A 24,524-nucleotide genomic window follows, 5' to 3' on the forward strand; every position below is an offset into this window, starting at 1 on the left:
CAATATCATCAGAGCTTTCATTCCAGAGTTGCCCCGGCCAGCTCTCCTTCAGGGCCCTTCAGTAACAACACTGACAAACGTCTGTTGAAACGGACGGCTTCTTCCACCCCGGAGGATCCCCAAACTGGAATGACTGGGTCAAAAGGCACGCACAGTTTTTCCAGTTGCTTTTTAATCACACAACACGTGAATACACCCGCATTTTAAAATCCAGCCATGTGTTGCACAAACTCTCCCAGTGCAGTCCCTCCCAGCAGTTTGGAACACATCCTTCCAGACTCCGGTCTTTGCGCGTATGTGCACATTAATACCTAGTACACATACAACTAATAGATACCACAGTCTATTTTCTACAAAGAGGGTAGCAATGCACACCTCCCTAGCAACAAATGAGTGGGTCAAGGTTTCACCAACCCCGGAATGAATCTTTCTAACGTTTTCCAATCTGATAAGTAAAAATCATCCGATGGTTTAAGTAAGTTCTTCCCTAAACACACAGAACTCAAAGCTACCAGTCTTTTCCGCGACAGTATTCCAGATTCTAGGAGGCCGCCCCTTCCACACTGCCTAACACCCTGAAGTTATAAAAGTACTCCCTTAAGCCTCATATAATATTAGTACACCTTTATTTCATACTACTTAGCTCTGTAACCCGTCTGGAATTTATTTATATAACAGGACGACAATCAGTTTTTTTCCAACCAGTTAGCCAGCTCTCCTTACTGTCTGCCCTGACTCACTCAACTAAAATGCTATCTGGGCCAGAAATTAATGTCCCACATACACTTGAAATGTTTTCTGGGCTTCTCTGTTTCACCATTCCAATTCTGTGGCAAAGCCATGCTGCACCCTGCATTTACTGTAGCTTTATCGTAAGTTTCAAAATCTGGTGAAGATAGTCTTCCCTCATTAAACTGAAAAATTAGTCATTTTTGCACATTTTCCTTCCATATTAATTTTTTAAACATCTTTGTCAGTTTTAAAAGCTTGGCTTTCTTGTTGGAATTTCATTAAGTCTGTTTAAGAAAGCTAGATGTTTTAATATATTACATCTTTCTATGCAGATATTTTGTTCTTTGCTTTTTTCAGAGGTGTTGGGTTTTTTTTTAAACACTAGCTGTCCCAGACTCCTTGTATGGCGCCTTATAACACTGTACTTTCCTTCCAAAAAAAATTGTTCTCTCTCTTCCTGTTAAATTTATGCTTAAGTTTTACTGTTTTTTTAATCACAGTATTGAGTGGAATTTTAAATTTTTTCCACTTTTAACTGAATACTGCTACTGACTACTATCATCACTTTTCTGAGTCCTCTTATTCTGATTTTACACGGACTCTTGCATACTCTAGCCAGAGCATCATTTTTTCTCTTCTAGTTTTCATACTACAAATTTCATCTTTTGCTGTTTCATTAGCTAGAACCTCACAACAGTGGTGAACGGAGACTCTAGGGGGCGCCTGTGGCTTGGTCCTGGTTTAATGGTTTTAGCCACATGCAGTTGGTCCATTTACCAGCTTCAGTGGCACCTAGGAGCAGAAATGAGAACTGCAGGATCTCGGGCCCTACTTACAGAATGAGGATCTGCACTTTAACAAGGCTCCCAGGTGTTTCCTGTAGGCTTTCAGGCTAGCAGCACACTGGTCTACATGATTTCTTTCTATTTTGATTTTACTTAAAAGAGTTTAGTGACAGGAGTCGCTGTGGCCGTCCAGCGTCTATGGACCCCTAAATCCCATTTCCTCCTCCTCTTTCGTGACAATCATGCATAAGGGTTTGAGAGCCTTAGTCTGGGCCAGCCCCGCAGCCTGGACCACGAGGCCACTTCTCAAGCTCCACGCAGCATCCTGCCTCTCTTGCTTCTGCATCTGCATCTCCCGGGCTCCGGAAGCATCCCAAGGGTTGAGACGGGATGTGATCTTGCTTCAGTTCCCAGTCCTGGTGGGTCCCAGCATGATGACCAGCACCCAGTGGGCACTCAGAGAGCCCCCCGGAGCTGTCCACCTTCATGACTCCGCCGGGATCCCCTCCTCCTCTCCATGCGGGTGGACATCCCCGCTCTCCCGTCACCTTTGGCCAGGAAAGACCCAACAGAAATTCCCGCCCTGCTCCAGCCCACATGCACGAGTCAGACACCATGGCAGCATGGGCAGAGAACAGCATCCCGGAGGGACAGGAGTGGGGAACCCCAGAGCCCCCGAAGGGACCAGGACCAGCAACCCCCCGAAGCAGCCACGAGACGCTCCGCCCGGCGTGTTGCTGTGAGTCCACTGACCGGACGCCGTGACCTGGTTTCAGGGCGAGGGGTCAGCAGGAGAGAGAGGCTGCCTCCCGGGTCGGGTGGGGGCAACCCAGGAGAGGGGAGGCTGCTCCTCTCAGCTCCCACAGGGAGGGCGAGAGCCGGGCAGCTCAGCCCTGCGGGCACAGGCGGACAGAGGTGGCAACGTCCTTGCCAGCGGCTCCGAGGAGAGGAGGGCGCTGGTCCCTCGGGGTCAGGCGAAGGCCAGGCTGTGGGGGCGCTGGCCCCCGTCCCCCAGCTGGAGCCTCCAGGGCACTGGGGCCCCCTTGGGCCAGGATGCTGAGGCCCGGCCACAGGGGTGCCGCGGGCCGCAGAGTCCACCGTCTCCCGGCCCCCTGCCCAGGTCCCGTCTGGGTGACAGGCGGCCGCCGGCGGGAATTCACGTCCACAGAAGGAGCCTGGCCGAGGACCTGGAGTCGCCGGGGAGCCAGCAGCCCTCAGGGCAGGTAGAGCGCGACCACCACGTAGATGACCCAGCTGGTGGACACGAAGACCCCGAAAAGCAGGCTGAAGAGCACCAGCGAGCGGGCCTTGCGAGAAGCCTCCTGAGCCTGGGCCAGGTCTCCCCGGGCCAGGGCCGCGCGGGTCTGCAACGAGACCGGAGGAGCGGTGAGCGGACCCAGACAACCTGGAGCCCGCCCGGCCCCAGCACACAGACCGGACAGCTGACCCCACGAGGCGGTCAGGCCTGGTCCAGGCCATGGCTCATGCGAGAGCAGCAGCCATCGAGGCGGTGGCAGCCATCCCGGGCACTGGCCGCAGGCCTGACCCACACCCACACTCCAGGCCACATCCCTCACCATCCACACAACCCCGATTTCAGTATCATCGTTGGCCCCTCTTTGAAGATGAGGAAACAAAGGCTCAGAGAGGTTAAGTGACCCACCCCAGGGTCTCGCAGCTGGTGGCGGAGCCAGAACTGACAGGCAGGCAGCAGCCTCCAGAATCGCACCTCTGAGGGGCCCGGTCCTCACTCAGCTCCCCCGCCCAGGTCCCGTCTTGCTTACGACCGGGGAGCCTGACCTCCAGGGGACTCAGGTCAGCCTTGAGCAGAAGCCCCAGGGCCTTCCTACTCTATTAGGACAGCATCGTGCAGAGTCCCCCAGGGCCGAGTCGTCAGGAATGGCGGGCAGGGAGGAAGAAGAAAGGGTGTTATCGAGATGGCAGGTGGGTGGATGGTGGATGGACAGACAGGCAGACGGCTGAGTAGGCAGACGGGCGCATTAACGGATGAACGGGGTGAGTGGATGCATAGATGCAGACTAGACAGACGGTGGATGGAGAGGCGGGCAGCGGGTGGATGGAGAGGTGGGTAGCTGGGAAGGACAGACAGAGGTGGGTGGGTAGAATAAACGAGCAGATGGACAGATTAAACACAGGCCCCTGCTGCTTCCATGGTGGCTCTGGTAAAGAATCCGCCTGCCAATGCAGGAGACGTGGGTTCGATCCCTGATCTGGGAAGATCCCACAGGCCATGGAGCAACTAAGCCCATGCGCCACAAATACTGGCCCGTGCTCCAGAGCCCGGGAACCACGACTACTGAAGACCACGTGCCCTAGAGCCCGTGCTCCGTAACAAGAGAAGCCCACGCACCTCAACCAGGAGGAGCCCCTGCTCGCTGCAACTAGGGAAAGCCCCAAGCAAAAACAAAGACCCAGCAGAGCCCAAATTAAATTATTGTTAAGAAAATCTAAGTTGAAGCACAAGCCCCACAGGATGGGCAGTTCCCTGGGCCTGGATCGTTCACGCCTCAGTGTGAACTGTTTCAGTGGAATCTTCCAGAGCAGATCTTGAGTGGCAGGGGGCAGAGACAACAGAGGAGGGGGCCAGGACCCCAGACAACTGGGCACTGATCTCCCAATTCTGCCAGCTTTCTTGGGATGGGGGGGACACGGCGGACCCGGGCACGGCAGGCCGGGAGGCTGCACCAGGGCACCCCCGCCCCACCCTCCTACCTCGTGGGAGTAGACGATGGCGATGAGCCCGGTGAGCAGGCAGCAGAAGAGGGTCGCCAGCACAGATTCCATCATGTAGTCCTTGGGCAGGGGCCTGTGTTCCGCCGGGGCCGGGGCTGGCACGCCCGCCACGGGGCTGTTGTACTGCAGAGGCAGAGGCCACGGCGTGGTAAGGGAGCGGGCCGCAGCCCCCAGACACCGGGGTGAGGACACAGTTGGCAACAGCCATGGAGCTGACACTCCAGCCACCGTCCAGCCTCCCCCAGCCAGGCTGCAGGCCGCCCGGGGCGCAGGGCCCCACTCCTGCCCGCTCAGCACCCCGCCTGTCACACAGCCCCCCGGACTCCTCCGGGTTCTGCCCCCTACAGATCGCTCAGTCCAGGCTGCAGCCCCCAGGATCTCCATGTCCTCCACTGTTCCACACCAGGGGGCGAACCTCAAAGTTCTCCTCCACAGGCAGCCAGGGTTTTCCTAAAACTCTATATCAACTCATCGGCTACCAAAGGCCCTGGGGTCTCCCTCACAGTGGAACCCCCACCTCTTCCTATCATCTCCCCAATAAGTTGGACCAACAGCCCTCACTCCCAGGATGCACCAGCCTTGGCATCCCTGCAAAGCCTGTGCTGGGCGCTCCTCCTCGCCTCTGCCTGAACTCTCCTATTCACCCCACAGAACCCAGCTCAAATGACCCCCGGCCCCTGCGAGGCCGCGCAGGCTCGCCCACGCCCCAGACGGAGGGAGCCCTTTTCTGTTGCGACCTAGGGCACAGCCGCAACCTCTGCAAGGGTGGCTGAGGGAAGAGGGGGTCCCCACGGGCTGACTCACCACCGGGAAGGTCGCGAAGAGCGGCTGCGCAGCAGGCGCGGGGAAGAGTGGCGCGGGCGGCGGGTACAGGGCCGGGGCGGCGGGCGCCGGCGGGAAGAGCACCGGCGGCGGGAAGGGCGGGGGGTAGAGCAGGTGCTCGGCCTTGGGGTCTGGCGGCGCGTAGGGCGGGGGCTCGCCCACGAAGCCGATGTTGGGCACCCCGCCTGCCGCCGCCTTGGGCATCTGCAGGGCCTCACCCGCGGCCACGGCCTGGGCCTGGGCAGGGGGCGCCGCGGAGGCCTCGGCGGGGGTGTCGGCCGGGGGTCCTTCTGGCGCCGCGGCGTCCCCTCCGTCCGCGGCGGCCGCTTCCTCGCTGGGCGGTTGGTCCTCCTCCAGGAGCTGCGGGCGGCGCGGGAGCTGCGGGAGCCCAGGGCGCACGGGGTCCTCAGGGACCGCGGGGCTGCCACCGCCTTTGGCGTCTGCTCCTGGGAAGAAACGGCAGAGGCAGTGAGCCCCCAAAAGGCTGCCGGCCCAGGGGGGAGTCCTCCTCACAGACCCCAGAACACAGCCCCTCCGAGGAGAGTCACAGTGACCCTGCTGATCCTGACCTGTGAACCCCACACTCAGGCCTCCCCGAGCCTGCGCCCCTGAAGCTCTATCCAAAGCGCAACCAGGGGACACGAAAACCGTGCTCTGAGAGCGGACGTGCCTTCCTGGCAGCCACACAGCCAGTACAGATGGCCAGCGGGATGGAAGGCAGGCCGCACTGCACCTGCGGGGAGGTGGTCCTGGCCCCAGGGCCCTGATGCCCCAGCAGATGGAACCAAGGCAGATGCTTCGGCGCAGGGCAGCCCCCTCATAGGCTGAGACACCGTCCAATGGAGCTGGTCTAAGCCAATCAGATTCTCCGCTCTGGAGTCGCTGGACCCTGGCTACCCCATGACCCAGAAGAGCCAGGTCACTGAGGGCCAAGAGCCTATGAGGCAGAGAAGGAACAGACGTGATGAGATGGGGAGGGGAAGGGAGCAGCCAAGAACAGTGGGTGGGAGAGAAGGCCACCCAGTAGGCCGAAGGGCTGCCTTCCAGGCTGGGCAGGACCTCCAGCATCCGCTCAATAAACCCTGCGGGCACCCCCGTGGGCCCCAGAAGTCCTGAAGGTGCCCCCCTGCACCCCCTGAGAGTGTCCTGACCAGCTGAGCCCCTCCAGGCCACAGGTCCTGTTGGAACAGGCTGGAAGGGGGCTGGGGCAGGACAGAGCAGGGGTGGGCATTCCAGAGTGTGGCTTTGAGGTTCATTTCCTGAGAGTCTTTCTGGGTTATAGAAGGCAGAGAGAAAAAGGAAACAGACATAACAGCGCACAGCACTGCTGAGGGTGGAGGGCCTTGCTGAAAGCCCCCTCCCACCCCTAGCCTCACCCCCATCCCTCCCACTCCCACCGCCCATACAGCAGGTGGGTGAAATCAGAGGTCAGGTTTCCCTAGGGGAGGGGTCCCCAAGGACAGGAGTACTGAGCCCCCGGAGCTCCCGCCCCCCTCCTCCACTCAGGGCCTCTCCTGAGACCCACGCTGGTGCTCCTGCTCCACACCACAGGGCCACCCAGGCCACGCCTCCTATTCCCTACCTGCTTCAGGCTGGGCTTGGGCCAACGGAACATTAACAAACATCTTGCAAAGAGTGGCTTTAAAAACCTACATCTTTTAACATTTTAACATTACCAGGGGCTGGGAGGGATGAGAAGTTCAGGTATCAATGTGGACAGAGTTTCCATCTGGGAGGATGAAAGCATTCTGGAGGGGGGTGTTAACGACAGCTGCACGATAATGTGAATGTACTGAATGCCCCTGAATTGTACACTTATAAATGGTTCAGATGGTAAAATTTACACATGTTACCAGTTTTAAAAAGCCTCTCTCTCCTGCTGATCACTACTAAAAACATTAGACAAAATACAAAAGAAGACCCTGAAAAGTGGACAAAAGTAGGCACACTATGGACTGTAGTCAAAACACAGAAGTGACCATAAAGGGGGTGAAATGCCCATTTTTCCCTCTCATTTCCTTCGAAGCTCAAAGCTCCCGCCCCAGAACCACATGACCAGGCAGCTAAAAGTCCATGATAAACTCTGTCATTCTGGCCAGAGGAACCAGGAAAGGGCCCCTGCAGAAGGGAGAGGGTAGGGAGAGCCTAGAGAAGAAGGTGCTTCAGAGGGGCTCTGAATCCCCTAATCGTGTGTGTGAACTGGGCTGACCAATGTGTATCAGCTTGCCCAGGACTTCCTTGGGTTTACTCCTGAAATTCTCACATCCGGGAATGCTCAGTCATCTTAGAATGGATCCACACAAGTCCTGGTAAAGAATCTGCCTGCAATGCAGCAGACCTGGAGCCTGCAATGCAGGGTTCGATCCCTGGGTCGGGAAGATCCCCTGGAGAAGGAAATGGCAACCCACTCCAGTATTCTTGCCTGGAGAATCCCAGGGAGAGAGGAGCCTGGCGGGCTACAGTCCATAGGGTTGCAAGAGTCAGACATGACTTAGCGACTTAACTACTTCTACTACACAAGTCCTAAACTCACCCTCAAGATGCACGTGTAGGGGACAGTTCTAGACCAGCATAAGGGAGACTTTAAAAACAGGACCAGTAAAACGGCCAGAAAACAATGAGCGAAATCACAAATTAATGCGTACCTATCAATTACTTTAAATAGACTAAATTTTCCAAAAGACATGGAGTGGCTGAATGGATAAAAAGATACTCTGTCTATAAGAGACTCACTGCAGATGTGAGTCTGCAGACCACACACACAGACCAAAAAAGAACAGAAAAACATTCAATGCAAAAGGAAACCAAAAAGCCTGAGGTAGCTATACTTATATAACAAAAAGAGACTATAAAACAAAAACTGTAATAAGAGACAAAAAAAGACATTACAAAATGAAAAAGGGCTCAAATCCAACAAGAAGATGTAACATTTGTGATATATATGCACACAACATAGGAGCACCTACATATAAAAGCAAATAATAACAGACCTAAAGAAAGAAACTGATAGCAATACAATAATAGGGAACCTTGATATCCACCTTACATCAATGGATAAATCAGATTAAAAAATAAATAAGGAAACAGCAACCTTAAAGGACATGTTAGACCAGATAAACTCAAACACATATATATAGAATATATATCCAAAATAAACAGAATACATATTCTTTTGAAGTGTATATGGAACATCCTTCAGGATAATTCATAGTAGGCTACAAAGTAAGCCTTTCTAAACCTTAGAAGATTGAAATCACACCAAGCATCTTTGCCAACAAGAAATCAATTATAGGAAGAAAACTGGAAAATTCGGAGATTAAACAACATGCTATTGAACAACCAATGGGTCAAAGAAGAAATCAAAAGAAAAATTAAAAAAAAATACCTTCAGACACATGAAAATGGATAGAACACACCAAAACTTGAGCTGCAGCAAAGCTCATAAAATAAATGCCTATACAACATCAGAAATCTCATAAACATTCTAAATTTACACCTCAAGGAACTAGAACAAATGATGCCCAAAGCTAGTAGAATTTAGGAAATAACAAAGATCAGAGTAGAAATGGAGACTAAAAAGACAATAGAAAATATTAATAAAACTAAAAGCTGCTTCTTTGAAAAGATAAAGAAAATGGACAAATATTTAGCTAGACTAAGAAGAAAAGAAGATTCAAATAAAATTAAAAATGAAAGAGGACACATTTACCAATACCACAGAAATACAGTGGCTCATGACAGACTACTATGACCAATTACATGCCAACAGATTCGACAACCTAGACGACAGATAAATTCCTAGACACATACGGCGTACCACACCGAATCACGAAGAAAAAAGACCTGAACAGACTGAGGACTAAACTAAGGAGACCAAATCAGTGATCAAAAACCTGGCAACAAATAGGAGTCTAAGACCAGATGGCTACCAAACACCCAAAGAATTAATACCAATCCTCAAACTCTACAAAAAACTAAAAGAGAGGAGAAAACACTTCCAAACTCATTTTATGAAGCCAACATTACCTTGATACCAAAATCAGAAAAGGATGCTACAAGAAAAGGACAAACCAGTATCCCTGATAAACACAGATGTAAAAATCCTCAACAAGGAAATATTAGCAAACAAAATTCAACAATACATTCTGCCCACTATACCATACCCATAAATGAACACAATACCCCCAAATTAACTCAAAATGGATTAAAGACTTGAATGTAAGACCTGAAACCATAAAATTCCCAAAAGAAAATATAGGCAGTAAGCTTCTTGATATTAGTCTTGACAATGACTTTTTTTTTTAGATTTGAAGCCAAAAGCAAAGGCAACTAACGCCACAACACACAAGTTGGAACAACATCAAACTAACAAGTTTCTGCACATCAAGGGAAACCATCAACAAAAGGAACTGGCAACCTACTGAATAGGAGAAAATATTTGCAAATCATGTATTTTATATGGGTTGATATCCAAAGTATATTTTTTTAAAACTCATATAACCCAATAGCAAAAAATAAACCTACAATTAAAAATCGGACGGAGGATCTGAGCAGACCTTTTCCAAAGACATACAGAGGGCCCAAAAGGTGCCTTGAAAAGATGCTCAATCAGGGAAATGCAAATCAAAACCACAATGTGCTATCGCCTCACACCTGTTAGAATGGCTGTCATCAAAAAGCAAAGAAATAACAAGTGTTGATGAGGACGTAGAAAAAAGAAAACCCATGTGCACTATTGGTGGGAATGTAAATTGGTGTGACCACTATGGAAAACAGTATAGAGATTCCTGAAAAAAATTAAAAATAGAATTACTGTAAAAAAAAGTAATAAAGTTAATCACGCAGTCGTGTCCGATTCTTTGTGACCCCCATGGACTGTAGCCCACCAGATTCCTCTGTCCATGGGATTCTCCAGGCAAGAATACTGGAGTGGGTTGCCATTCCCTTCTCCAGGGGATCTTCCCGACCCAGGGATCGAACCCAGGTCTCCCACGTTGCAGGCAGACTCTTCACTGACTGAGCCACCAAGGAAGCCAAGAACTACTGTATGCCTCAACAATTCCAATCTGGGTCTTTGAAGGAAAAAAAAAATTCACTAACTCAAAAACCTATATGCACTCAACATGTTCACTGCAGCATTATTTTCAGTAGTTAAGACATGGAAACAAGCTAAGTGTCCACTGATAGATGAACAGATAAAGAAAATGATATGTGTGTGTGTGTAAACATATTAACAAAAATCTTGCCTTGAAATATGTTATACACACTTACAATATTATTCAGCCATTAAGAGAGAATGAAATCTTACCATGTGCAATAACGTGGATGGACCTTGAGAGTATTATGTTAAATGAAATAAGTCAGACAGAGAAAGAGAAATAGTGCATGATCTCATTCAAATGTGGAATCGGAAAAAAACAAACCTGTCGGGAGCCGCCGGGATGCGCCCAGTCCGTGACAAGGTCGTGGGACGAGAGAGGAACCGGCAAGGCAGCTCTTCCTCACATGGGGCTGCCCCAGGGGCCCAATATGTCCCCTCCGGAGCCGCCGGGACCAGAAAGGAACCTGCAAGGCAGCTCTTCCCCTCGAGGTTGTCCCGGGGGCCTGGTATGTCCCTTTCTTCCTTCTGTCTTACTGTTGTTGGGCTTTCTATTAATTTTTGGAAATATAATAGATAGTAACAAGGCCTCCCTGGAAAAGTCTAAGCCTTTTTGGAAATGCTCATGATTGCTTTGGCTCAGGACACGACCATAAACATCAAGTCAAAAAAGAAAAGGCAGCAGGTATAGTTTGGCTGCTTGCTTAAAAGATTATAATGTTCTAGAATAGAAAAGAGTAGATGCATTTAGATTTAGAAGTAGATATACAGCTTCAGTTTACTTGCTCCTTGGTTGAGAGGGTTTTCACTACTGCTATTTCCTTGCTGCTATTTGTTCATTGTTTCCCTTTCTTTAAACAACATGGGAGATTATGGGTATTTTTGTAGAATTAGAAAATGGGGTACATAGGATTTCAATAGAAGATTTATATTAACCAACTTCACTGCCATTATCTCACTATTAATAGAGGTGTTTTTGCTGTTTAATAGTTAATTGTTGTAAATTGAGATTTTGTGGTTTCAGGTAAAGAAAAACATCAGGTTTTTCTCATGGTACTATTCTCAGAAATGTCAAACATGTTACTGTGACCCTTCCCATGTATTGTTTTATTGTCCAAAGAATTTACACTATACCTGAGATTTGTGGAACATTGTTTTTGTTAGAGTGAGAATGTTAGGCCATTGAGGCAAGAAGACTATGTACGGGACATTTAAGAATAAACCCTGTGATCGGAAACGTTCTAGATGAATGCATAGGGGAAAAACATGGGAAAGAAAAATATTGACAGAAGCACAAAACAATATCTGATGTAATATGTGGTAACTTAAGGGGGAGGTAATGTTCATTCTATAAAAACTGAGCTTTCCTAAAAATAAAAAAAAGCTATCTCTTCTACACAACCTTCTGTGTGTGTGTCTGCTGTCTGTCTTCCTCACCGACGCCACTCATCCCTTGGGTATACCTGGTCCTGCCGGGGCTGGACCTCGGCACAAACCGAAGTTCATGGATACAGAGAACAGATCCGTGGTTGTCTGAAATGGGGATGGGGTGGGCAAAATCCATGAAGGGGGTCAAAAGGTATAAATTCAGTTATAAAACAAATAAGTCCTGGAGATGTAGTGTATAGCATGGTGAATCTCTAATAAATACTGTAAAGGAGAAAGGGAAAGATATACCCAACTGAATACAGAGTTCCAGAGAAGAGCAGGGAGAGATAAGAAAGCCTTCTTAAGCGAACCATGCAAAGATAGAGAGGAAAACAACAGAATGGGGAAGACTAGAGATCTTTGCAAGAAAATTAGAGATGCCAATGGGACATTTCATAAAAAGATGGGCTCAATAAAGGACAGAAATGGCAAGGATCTAACAGAAGCAGAAAAGATTAAGAAGAGGTGGAAAGAATACACCGAAGAACTATACAAAAAAGATCTTCATGACCCAGATAACCACCATGGTGTGGCCACTCACCTACAGCCAGACAACCTAGAATGCGAAGTGGGCCTTAGGAAGCTTTACTACAAACAAAGCTGGTGGAGGTGATGGAATTCCAGCTGAGCTATTTCAAATCATAAAAGATGATGCTGTTAAAGTGCTGCACTAAATATGTCAGCAAATTTGGAACTCAGCAATGGCCACAAGACTGCAAACAGTCAGTTTTCATTCCAACCCTAAAGAAGGGCAAAGCCAAAGAATAGTCAAACTACTGCACAACTGAGCTCATTTCACATCTAGCAAGGTAATGCTCAATCCTTCAAGCTAGGTTTCGGCAGTACATGAACCAAGAACTTCCAGATGTATAATTTGGATTTAGAAAAGGCAGAGGAACCAGAGGTCAAATAGCCAACATCCACTGGATCATAGAGAAAGCAAGGGAATTCCAGAAAATCATCTACTTCTGCTTCATTGACTGTGCTAAAACCTTTGACTGTGTGGATCACAACAAACTGTGGAAAATTCTTAAAGTGACAGGAATACCAGACCACCTGACCTACTTCCTGAGAAACCTGTATGCAGGTCAAGAAGCAACAGTTAGGGCCGGACCCATCCAGAAAAATCTGTATTTTAAGATCAACTGACTTGAGACTTTAATTCCATCTGCAAAAATCCCTTCACAGCAATACCTATCCTAGTGTTTGGCAGAATAACTAGGGAAGGGAAACATGGGCACCATCTTTAGAGTTCTGCCTACCCCAAGTAAGGCATCCTCAGATGGGAGAAAACTCAGAGGATTCCTTACCGAGACCTTCAGTAACAGAGAGGTTAAAAAAAGTTCTCTGGGTTGAAAAGAAATAGTATCAGAGGTGAACTTGGAACTTGAGAAATAAAGGAAAAACAATAGATGTATAATAATTGCGGTGAATATAAAAGATAATTTTTTCCTCTTAAGTCCTCTAATGTATGACTGTTGAAAGCCAAAATTATAACATATTATGATGAGTTTGCAATGTGTACACATGAAAACTATAACACTTATTAAAGTTATAAAAGCTTAATGCATGGGGATGAAGGTAAAGAGATCTATAAATTTACAAGATTCTACACCTTACTGAAAGTGATACAATACTAATTCTAAGGAGACTGTGAGAAGTTAGGTATGTATTTTAATCCTTAGGCCTCAGACAGGCCTGGAACCTGGGAGCCTTTGCTTCAATGCTTACACCTGGACACACCTCTCCTCCAACAACAAAATACAAAGAGACCATATGGGACTAAAAATAACTGCACGCATGTGCAGTTAGGGCAAATTCTGGACAAAAAGATACAAAGAGGTTTAAAAAAACCAAACAACCCAACTGCCAGTTTCAAAGAACCTGGGAGCAAAAGCAGAGGGTTGGGAGCAAAAGCATGGTCCTGTGAAGGCCCTCTGCACACACGACCACCTCAGCAGTGGGCAAGCCACGTAAGCCACCCCTCCAGCCCGACCCCCGGACACCCCTACCCTCACCCCATATGAGGAACCAGCTTGTTCCCCCTCTTCAGCAAGTGAGCAAGCAAGGGAACCTGTTACTTGCTCTCACTACCCCCATCCCCGCCGCAACAGGACCCTCAGTAAAGCCTTGCCTGAATTTTGTGTCTGACCTCTGATCAATTTCACTGACGAAGGAGGCCAAGAGCCCTGGTTGGAATAGCACAACCACTAAAAAAATAACCAGAAACTATGCAGCAAAAACACCAAGAGATAAATTAAAATGGAATACTAAAAAATATTCAAATTAAGACCCAACAAAGCTGGGAAGTGGGCACAGCACAGGAGTGAAGAGGGTAGAAACCAGAGGAACAAAACAGAGGCGACAAAGTGAAAACAAAAAAATTAGTCTTAAATATCATATCAATGGGCGTCCCTGGTGGCTCAGAAGGTAAAGAATCCACCTGCAATGCAGGAGACCTGGGTTCTATCCCCGGGTCAGGAAGATTCCCTGGAGAAGAGAATGACAACCCACTCCAGTGTTTTGGCCTGGAGAACTCCATGGACAGAGGAGCCGGGCGGGCTACAGTCCACAGGGCCTCAAAGAGTTGGACACAACTCAGCAACACATTATGACACATCATGTCAATAATTAAAAAGCATATCAATAATTACAATAAATGCTGATCTAAACTTTCCAATTAAAAATCGGAGACTGACATAACAAATAAAAACCAAGACCTACAAGCAAATGACAACGGACAACACTTAAAACACACAGAGGTGATAAATGGGTAGGAAAAGATAGGCCAAACAAACTAAGCAAAAAAGGCGGGAGTGGGCTCTTTTAATCAGATTAGACAGACGAAGAAGACTCCAGGCAGTTCTCTGGTGGCCCCATGACTAGGACTCGGTGTTTTCACTGCTGTGGGCCTGGGTTCAATCCCTGTTTGGGGAACTAAAATCTCACAAGCTGCATGGTATGGCCAAAACAAACAAAAAATGGAAACAAACAAAAATGTATTATCAGCAATAAAGAGAAACACTAATAATAAAAGGAATAATTTACCAGGAGGACATTAACAATTATAAATGCACATGTACCTAATAGAGCTTCAATTTACATGAAACAGAAGTTGGTAGAGTTAAAGAAAAACATGCAAGATGTACAATTATAGAAGATGTTAATACCATCATCCGCCAGTTGACAGAACCAGACAAACCATCAGTAAGAACACGGACAATCTGAACAATACAATAAAGCATCTTGATCCAGCAGATGTTTATAGAGTATGGTACCCAGCAACTGCAGACACCGTTCTTCTCAAGAACACAATGTATATTTACCAAGACAGACCACATACTGGGCCATAAAACAAATCAATGTGAAAAGAACTGAAATCATCCCTACTGCATTTACTGACCACAGCAGAATTAGAAACCAATACTAATGATGTATCTAGGAAAATATCAACTATCTGAAAATTAAATAATACACCTTAAAGAATTCATGGACCAAAAATAAAGTCACGAGGTAAACTGAAAAGTGATTCTGAACTGGGTGACCACGAAGAAAGAACACATCAAGGTGTGAGATGCAGAGACGTCCCTGGGGGTCCAGTGGTTAAGAATCCGCCCTGCAATGCGGGGGATACAGATTCCATCCCTGGTGGGGGAAACTAAGGTCCCACGTGACATGGAGCAATGAAGCCCACGCACCACAGCTAGAAAGTCCGTGTGCCACAACGCAAGATCCCGCAGGCCCCAACCAAGACCCCACGCAGCCAAATAATTTTTTTTTTAAAGACATCACTAAGAATTACAATACTTTAGCCACCTGATGCAAAGAGTTGACTCACTTGAAAAGACCCTGATGCTGGGAAAGACAGAAGGTGGGAGGAAAAGGGGACGACAGAGGATGAGATGGTTGGATGGCATCACCGACTCAATGGGCATGAATTTGAGCAAACTCTGGGAGTTGGTGATGGACAGGGAGGCCTGGCGTGCTGCAGTCCATGGGGTCACAGAGTCAGACACGACTGAGCGAATGAACTGAACTGAAGAATTACAAAGGCAAGTCACAGAGTGGAAGAAAATATAACACATCAATCAGACAAAGGGTTCTATCAACACTGTATAAAGAACTCAAACTCAATAATAAGGCAAATATCCCGATAAGAAAGTAGACTAAATACTTGTAAACACTTCCAAGCAGACATTCAAATGCCCAATAAGCACATACAAAGATGCTCCACGTCCTCAGTCATCAGAAATGCCATCAAAATTAGAAATGCCGGCTTTCCCTGCTGGCTCACTGGTTAAGACGCAGGAGACAAAGGTTCAATCCCTGATCTGGGAAGATCCCAAACGCTACAGGGCAGCTAAGCCACAGCTACTGAGTCTGTGCTTCAGAGCCTGGGAGCAACAACTACCGAGCCCATGAGCCACAACTACTGAAGTCTGAGCGCCCCAGAGCCTGTGCTCTGCGACGAGAAGCCACCGCAATGAGCAGCCCGCACGCCACGACTAGAGAGTAGCCTCCGCTCGTCGCAACTAGGGGAAAGCCCCCGCAGCGACGAAGACCCAGCACAGCCAAATGAGTAAAATTGTTTTAAAAATTAGAAATGCCAATTAAAGCCATGAGCTATCACCCATTAGGACAGCTAAAATTAAAAACGAAAACCAACCAATGTGACCTTAGCAAGCTTGAGCAAATATGTAGAACAATGGAAACATTCAAACACTGCAAATAGGAAAATAAAACAGTTAACAACCACTTTGGGAAATAGTTTGACAATGTCTTAAAAAGTTAAACGTATGTACGCTGTTAAGATTTAGCTATTCCACTCCTAGGTATTTACTCAAGAGAAATACAAACAACATATGACCACACAAATGTTTACAGAAAACTCTGTTTGCAATAGACCCAAACTGGAAACGACCCAGAGCCCACAACCGATGAATGGATAAAGCAACTGTGCTGTGTCCGTACATTGGAATGTCTGCAGGAGGCACCCTCTATGACCCCTGACCCCCAATACATAATTCTCTCCCCTTGAGTGTCCACCACACTGAGTGACTTTAAAAAAATACACACACACACACACACACTCTGATTTATTTATCCGATGCATTGGGTCATAGTTGCCTCACGGGAGTTCTTTTGTTGTGGCTCACAAATTCTGTGGTACACTGGCTCCAGAGCACGCAGGCTCAGTAGCTGCACGTGAGATCTCAGTTTCCCCACCAGAGATCAAACCCATGTCTCCCACTTTGCAAGACAGACTCGTCACCGCTGGACCATCACGCAAGTCCCTGCATGCATGCTCAGTCCCTTCCGTCGTGTCTGACTCCTTTCAATCCCATGGACTGCAGCCCTCCAGGCTCCTCTGTCCATGGAGATTCTCCAGGCAAGAATCCGGGAGTGGGTTGCCATTTCCTTCTCCAGGGGATCTTCTTGACCCAGGGATTGAACCCGCCATCTATTCCGTCTCCTGCATTGCAAGCAGGTTCTTTACCACTAGCGCCACCTGGGAAGCCCCTGCATGACTTCCAGTGAAGAGACTAGGCAGCAGGTATGCGGTCGCTTCTGAGATTATGTTTTAAATAGTTCCTGCCTTCTTGACAGTTGCCTTGTGTCTCTGGTGACTCCAGAAGGAAATGAGCCATGATAGAAGAGGCCCATGTGACATGGCAGGATGCTGAGGCCCTCGTCCAACAGCCAACCACCCACAAGGCGCCGAAACCTGCGGACCACCAGCTGAGTTTGCAGGCAGCCCTTCAGCCTCTGCTGAGTCTTGGGGTGACTGTATCCTAGCTGATGACTTGACTACAACCTCAGGAGACACTCAAGACACAGGCACCCCGCCCAGCCACACCAGACTGCGCGGTAATAAATACGGGTTCTTTAAAATGTGGCTTCTTTAAATGCTGGGGACTTCCCTGGTGGCATAGTGGATGGGAATCCGCCTGCCAATGCAGAGGACACGGGTTTGATCGCTGGTCCGGGAAGATTTCACGTGCCGCCCGTGCAGCACAACTTCTGAGCCTGTGCTCTAGAGCCTGGGAGCCACAGCTATTGAAGCCCACACACCCTAGAGCCGCTGCTCGGCAACGAGAAGGCACTGCAATGAGAAGACTGCACCGCGATGACGAGCAGCCCCTGCTCTCCGCAACCAGGGAAAAGCCCTCCTAGCGAGACGACCCAGTGTAGCCAAAAAATAAGTAAACACATAAATAAAATTGTATTTAAAAAAAAAATACCCAAGTGTTGAGAGCACAGATCTTCCTCGACTCACAATGGTGGGGCTTATATCCTGATAAATCCATCAAAAGTTAAAAATATTGTTAAGTCAAAAATGCACTTAGGGGAATTCCCTGGTGGCCCAGTGATTAGGATTCTGCACTTTCACTCCCAAGGACATGGGTTCTATCCCTGGTCGAGAAACTAAGATCCCATAAACCATGCAGTTGGGTGGGGGGAAGAAAAGTATTTAGTACACTGACCTCCAGAGCATCATAGCCTTAGACCAGCCTGCTTTAAATCTGCTCAGAACACTTACAGCAGCTACAGTTGGGCAAAACTGTCCAACACAAAGCCTATTTGACAGTCAAGTGCTTGAGTATCTCCTGTCACTTACTGAACACTGTAAAGTGAAAAATAGAAGGGCTGAGTGGGTACAGAATGGCTGCAATGTGCCCTCGTGATTCAGTGGGTGACGGGGTGCCACGGCCCTGCCACCGCCCAGCATTGTGACGGAGAAGCAGACTGCATGCTGCCAGGGCGGCGGAGATTGGAATTCAAATCGCAAAGTCAGGTTTCTACCAAATGCACATCACCTTCACACGACTGTAAAGTTGAAAACCAGACCATTGAACCATCTGTAATTTGTAGTTGGGGACCACCTGTTATTTAACAGTTACAACTCCTCAGCAGTAAAAAAGGAATGAACTCTGGATATGCACAGAAGCCCCCGTGGATGGATCCCTAAATCATTAAGCCACGGACAAGCAGCCAAAGAATGTCCAGGCTATATGATTCCATGTATATAAAATCCTAGAACAATGTGCCATTGAGATGGACAGAGAGCCACCCATAGCTGCAGGAAGGGATTACCAGGGGCACAAGGAAACTTTTGGGGGTGAAGAAGATTGTTATTTTGATGTACTGATTGCTGAAGAGATGCACAATATGTCAAAACTGATCAAAACACACATTTTAAATACGGGCAGCTTGGTGTACTTCAATTATACCCCAAATAAAGTGATGGCATTCTTTAAAGAAAAAGACATGCTTTTGAACACTTGCACAATGGGGCTTGCTCTCTCTCACCGCTGAGAATCCTTCTGCCACCCACTGGGCTGGCCCCAAGGAGGAGAATGGGGGCACCCACAGGCAATGCCTTGCCAGCCCCCAGACCACTCAGGCCCAGGGAGCCGGCCCCACCCTGCAGACCCACACAATCCTGACCACACACGCCTGCTGCATTAGACCGCTAAGTTCTGAGCTGGTTTGTTTCACAACAAAAGCCAAGTGATAACTGATACAGAAGCTTTCCTCTGGGAGCAGTGGAAGGACCGGATGAGGGCAGGAGAGTAGGGGGCAGGCAGAGGCTGAATAAAGGGGGAGGCCGCAGTGGCCCAAGCCAGAAAGGCGGCTGAGGGCCAGGCGGGTACAGGCAAGTTGGGGGGCTGGTGGGTACCGTGGGGGTGCACCCAGCCCGACCGCATCCAGAGGGGAGGAGGAGAAGTAAGCTGGCAAGAGCGAAAGGGCACATCACGCACGCCTCTTTTCCCTCCTCCCTCAGTGCCTGGGGCAGAGCTGGGCTGGTGGATATGGGATGAGGGTGTTTTTTTTTTTTTCCAACAGTGCCACTCAACTTACAGGATCTCAGTTCCCCGGCCAGGGATTGAACCCGGGCCCCAGCCGTGAAAGTGTGGAGTCCTAACCACTGGACCGCCAGGGAGGTCCCTGGATGAAGGTCTCGGTCACGACCAGGAGCTCGGGCTCACCGGCCATATTGCCTGGGCTGCTTCCCCTCCCGGCACCTCCTCGGTTTCCTCGTCCTTAAAATGGAGACACCACCACCTCTCGGGGTCATCGTGGGAACGCGATGAGTGTGCGGGTGGGCAGTGCTTGGACCCTCAACTAAGATGGGCTCTGTGATCTGAGGTTAGGAAGCAGCTGGAAGAAACTGGAAAGGTATTCTGGCCAGGCTGAGGAATCTGCAAGAGGCAGGGGAAATGAAAACCATCCAGAAATGAGGTCACACAACGTCAGCAAGACCTGTGACTTCTGAGCTTGACCCAGAGAGCTGGGCTCTTCCAAAAGGATCTGGGCCGGGGGGGGGGGCGGGGGGGGTGCCGCTTCAGGGATGTTGATCTACTGGAGGGCCGGGCTGGCCCAAATATCCCTGGGGGAGGCACCAAGGCAGCTCCCAACCTCACCCACCCTGCCAAGGGCTGGAGGTTTTAAATAATCAAGGCAACGACAACAAAAGGGACACTGTGACGAAGACGAGAAGCCGCCTTTGCTGTCCACGCCAGAGGGCTGTCCTCTCAGCCCAGGGGTCACTGGCTGGCTGACTTACCAAGCTCTCAGCCAAAATCCACCTCCCCTGGTACACAAAGCCCCCAAACCACCTTCTGAATACGCGACTGGGTGGAGGCACCCAGCCAGCCAGCCATTCAGTCCCACACATTGTCACTGGGCAACTCCAGTGGACTGTGTTCTAGGCTCAGAAATACAACTCGGGATGGACGGAGAGATGATCACACTCGGTGAGTAAGTCAGACAGAGACAAATATCATATATCACTTACATGTGGAATCTAAAAAATGATACAAATGGACTTATTTACAAAAACAGACAACAAACAGAAAGCGACTCACAGACTTAGAAAACAAACTTATTTGTTATTCCCAAAGGGGAATTGGGGGTGGGGATAAATTAGGAGTTTGGGATTAACAGATACAAACTACTAATAGATAAAATAGATAAACAATAAGGACCTATAGCACAGGGAACTAAAGTCAGTATCTTGTAAAAAACCTATAAAGGAAAAGAATCTGAAAAAGAGCGGATATATACCTGAATCACACCTGAAACTAACACAACACGAGAAATCGATCATACTTCAGAAAAAAATACAATTCTGTACAACAAATCCTACCAAAATACCATCATTTCAGCAAGGTTAGGTGCCTGTACGGCTGCTAAGTAGATGAAGCTTTGCCACGAAGATGTTCAAATGAGCAGCTACTGTTTTGAAGCATTTGTCAGGTGCCAGGCCCTGAGAATAATTACCTCGGCAGTGACCCTGAGCCAGGGTGATCCAGTGGTTAATAAGAATCTGCCTTGCAACGCAGGGCTTGCACGTTCAATCCCTGGTCAGGGAACTAGATTCCGCATGCCACCACAGGGCAACTATCTGGGCCTGCCACCACCACTAGATAGAGCTGGCACCCCACAACTAGAAAGGCATAGCACCCCCTCCTCCCCCAGCCACAAGGAGAGAGCCCGGGCACAAGGAAGACCCAGCGCAGCCAAAAAAAATTTTTTTGAGTGTCTCAGTTGTCTTTAAAGAAAAAAAAAAAAAAAGAGCCAGCTTTGTCATCTGTGCGAACTTAAGAGATTTAAACTCCCCATCCTCCCTTTCCTCACGTGTAAATGGGGACAAGAACAGTAAAAGGATCGTTTAAAGATGACACTAGTGGACACATGGCCAGGCTCTGTTTTGAGAGCCTCCTACAGGAGTGTCTCAGGGGGGCCCCAGGTGGGCCTCCTTCGCTGAGGTTCACAGCCGTAACCTGAACCTCCCCACCCCGCGAATTCGGGCACCGAGCGCCCCGCGGAGACGCCAGCCCCTGCCCCAGTTATCATAACAAAAACCGCAGCTGTCCCGGGCGGCCTGGACAAATACCTGGCCCGATGGCGCGGAGATAGAGCTGCAGAGTAAATACATTTGCTGGCGGGGCTGCCGCGCCGCGGCCTCGGGTTCTCGAGTTCTTGACACCCGAGCCTCGCCGGGACATTCCAGCCAGAAGTGGGGGTGGCGGGAGCCGGGTGGGAGGTGCTCGAAGGTGGGGAAGAGGGCGCTTCCTGGAGGTCTGGGGTGGCGGCGGCAGATACAGCCAGGCGGGCCGGTCCCTCTTGGCTGCAGCAACCCCCTGGGAGCCCCTTGCAGAAGAGACCTAGGGGCGCCCCCGCCCCAGGTTGGTGGTTGTTGGGGGCGGGGGGGGTTGTTAGGCCGGCCGCACAGTCCGCGGCTCCGGTCCCCCCGCCGTCACCAGCAGCCCCTGGCTCGCCAGCTCGGGACTCCCGAGGTTGGGGCCGGGGCCGGGGGATTCTCGGATCAGCGCGCCCCCCGCCCCCAGTGCTGGCTGCGCCGCGGACGCCAAAGTTGCGGGGCCTTCCCGCGCCCCCACCCAGTCCGTCTAGCTCTCTAGCTCGCGCTCCCGTCCCGCTCCCCTTGGTCCCTGCTTCAGTCTGCGGGGGCTCTCCCCATCTCTCCGCGTCTCTGCCCCCCCCCCCCCACCCCGCCAGGGTCGCCCCTCCCCCGCTCCAAAGACTTCAGCCTAACCAGAGGGGCGAAGAAAGTTACTAGAGGAAGGACGGGGCGTGGGGGTTGAGGGGAACATGACCCCCCAGATCGCCACTGCAGGGACATCTGCTGCCCGCCCGGGGGCCAAGCCGAGGGTGCCCCGCTCCAGCTCTCCCGCGGGGGCGCCCGCCCTGCGGAGGGGGGCACGGCCAAGGTCTCCGAACTTCCCGCGGCAGCCGCCGGTTCCCCCAGTCCCGGGCGGCAGGGAGAGGCGTCCCAGAGCAGGGCCAGGTTGGGACCCCGCGGAGCCAGCCTCAGCGCCCGGGGTGAGGGTCGTCCCCGCCTTCCCCAGGACCGCCGCCCTTACCTGCGTCCATGGCGCGACCAGCCAGGCTGCACGCCTCCCGCCGCCGCCGTCGGGCCCGGCTCCGCTCTCGCGGACCGCTCGGGTTTCCTGGTGCGCGCTGCGCGGCCGGTTAATCATTGACCGCGGGACTGCCCGCGGCTGGGTCAACAGGTGGTTCCTCGCGCGCCCCGGCCGCTGGGGCCCGAACCCAGGTGGCCTGGCCGCCTCCGCAGGACCCGCGCCCGGCCGGCCCCGGGGAAGCGGGCCGAGTGGGAGGCGGGTGGGAGGAGGGGCGCAGCCCAGGCCCAGCTGGGAACGGTTGGAGGCGGCGGCGGTGAAGGAGCGCGGGAGACGGGCCGGCCAGAGAGCCCAGCGGATGCCCTGGTGGCCGACAAGAGCCTTGCGGGTCCGAGGAGTGCCCAGTCTCCCCTTCTGTGTCTCCCAGCAAGGGAAGCCAGCAGTGCAGATTTTCATATGAAGTCTCCTGTGGTTTAAAACAATGTGTGTGACACTTCTGTTCCCTGAGACTTGCCAGATTGGAGAATTCAAAGCAGGTCTACTCCAAACATCCAGAAATGCTAGATAAACTACACCCACAAGCCAGACAGCAATTTCAATTCCTAGCTGAGCTCCCAAGATGGGAAGAGAGATCCCTGGGACCAAGGAGGAGGAGGCAAACCCTGAAGGGGGGAAACCCTGAAGGACCAAGGAGGGTGGTTTCTGTCTGTGCCCTGTAGTGGACTAGTGGTCTCAGTGATCTGGCATTATTAGTGAAAGTCGCTCAGTCCTGTCCGACTCTTTGTGACCCCATGGACTATATAGTCCATGGAATTCTCCAGGCCAGAATACTGGAACGGGTAGTCATTCCCTTCTCCAGGGGAAGGGAATCTTCCCAACCCAGGTTCAAACTTAGGTCTCTTGCATTGCAGGCAGATTCTTTACAAGCTGAGCCGCAAGGGAAGCCCAAGAATACTGGAGTGGGTAGCCTATCCCTTCTCCAGGGAATCTTCCCGACCCAGGAATTGAACCGGGGTCTCCTGCATTGCAGGCGGATTCCTTACCCGCTGAACTACCAGGGAAGTGGTCTACGGCTTGAGTTTTACACACAGATGCACTCCCTGCGTTGGCAGTGTGGAGTCTTAACCACAGGATCACCAGGGGAGTCCCTGCAAAATGTGTCAGTCTTTACTTTTCGCGGTTAGAATTTTCACCTGGTCCTTTTAAAATCTGTATGTTTTTCATAATGTCTTTTCTGTGGTGATGCAAAAAAAATAGACATCACTTTGCTGACAAAGGTCCGTATAGTCAAAGCTATAGTTTTTCCAGTAGTCATATACGTATGTGACAGTTGGACCACAGAGAAGGCTGGACACTGAAGGATTAATGCTTTCGAATTGTGGTGCTAGAGAAGATTCTTGATAGTCCCTTGGAATGCAAGATCAAACCAGTCAATCCTAAAGGAAATCAACCCTGAATATACATTGGAAGGGTTGATGCTGAAGCTCCAATACTTTGGCCACTTGATATGAAGAATCAACTCACTGGAAAAGACCCTGATGCAGGGAAAGATTGAAGGCAAAAGAAGGGGTCAGCAAAAGATGAGATGGTTAGCTAGTATCACCATGTCCATGACTCAATGGACATGAATTTGAGCACACTCTGGGAGATAGTGAAAGACAGAAAAGCTTGATGTGCTGCAGTCCATGGGGTCGCGAAGAGTTGGACATGACTGAGCGACTAAACAACAACTCTCTAGTCCATGTGCTTTCTCCTCAAATGGTTTTTGAAACTTTTTATTGGAAAGTAATTTCAAACTCAGAGACCCCATGGACTGCAGCACACCAGACTTTCCTGTCTTCTCTAGTGTGGTTTTTTTTTTTTGGCCAGGACAGAATCTAGGCCAAGATTACATGTTGCATTTGGTTGCCATGTTTGCAAACACTTGTATAGACCTGGTTTTAAATTCTTTTCAAATTGCGGTAATATGTCTAGTTTCTCAGATACGAATCGGCCCATTTGCCGCACCTGCTGTTGCAC

At 50.0% G+C, this 24,524-nt stretch overlaps 1 protein-coding gene across 1 annotated transcript; it reads right to left on the reverse strand.

The window, feature by feature from the left end:
- Positions 1-154: 154 nt before the first annotated feature.
- On the reverse strand, positions 155-22,606 carry PRRT1B (proline rich transmembrane protein 1B). Its single transcript, XM_061156167.1, has 5 exons — positions 22,509-22,606; positions 5,373-5,539; positions 5,076-5,324; positions 4,251-4,394; positions 155-2,881 (listed from the first exon to the last, which is right to left on the reverse strand). Exons 1-5 carry the CDS (start codon positions 22,516-22,518, stop codon positions 2,732-2,734), a joined length of 720 nt encoding a protein of 239 aa, XP_061012150.1. The 5' UTR covers positions 22,519-22,606; the 3' UTR covers positions 155-2,731.
- Between the last annotated feature and the right edge of the window lie 1,918 nt (positions 22,607-24,524).

This window comes from Dama dama, chromosome 11 (genome assembly GCF_033118175.1).
Source record: "Dama dama isolate Ldn47 chromosome 11, ASM3311817v1, whole genome shotgun sequence".
Lineage (NCBI taxonomy): Eukaryota > Metazoa > Chordata > Mammalia > Artiodactyla > Cervidae > Dama > Dama dama.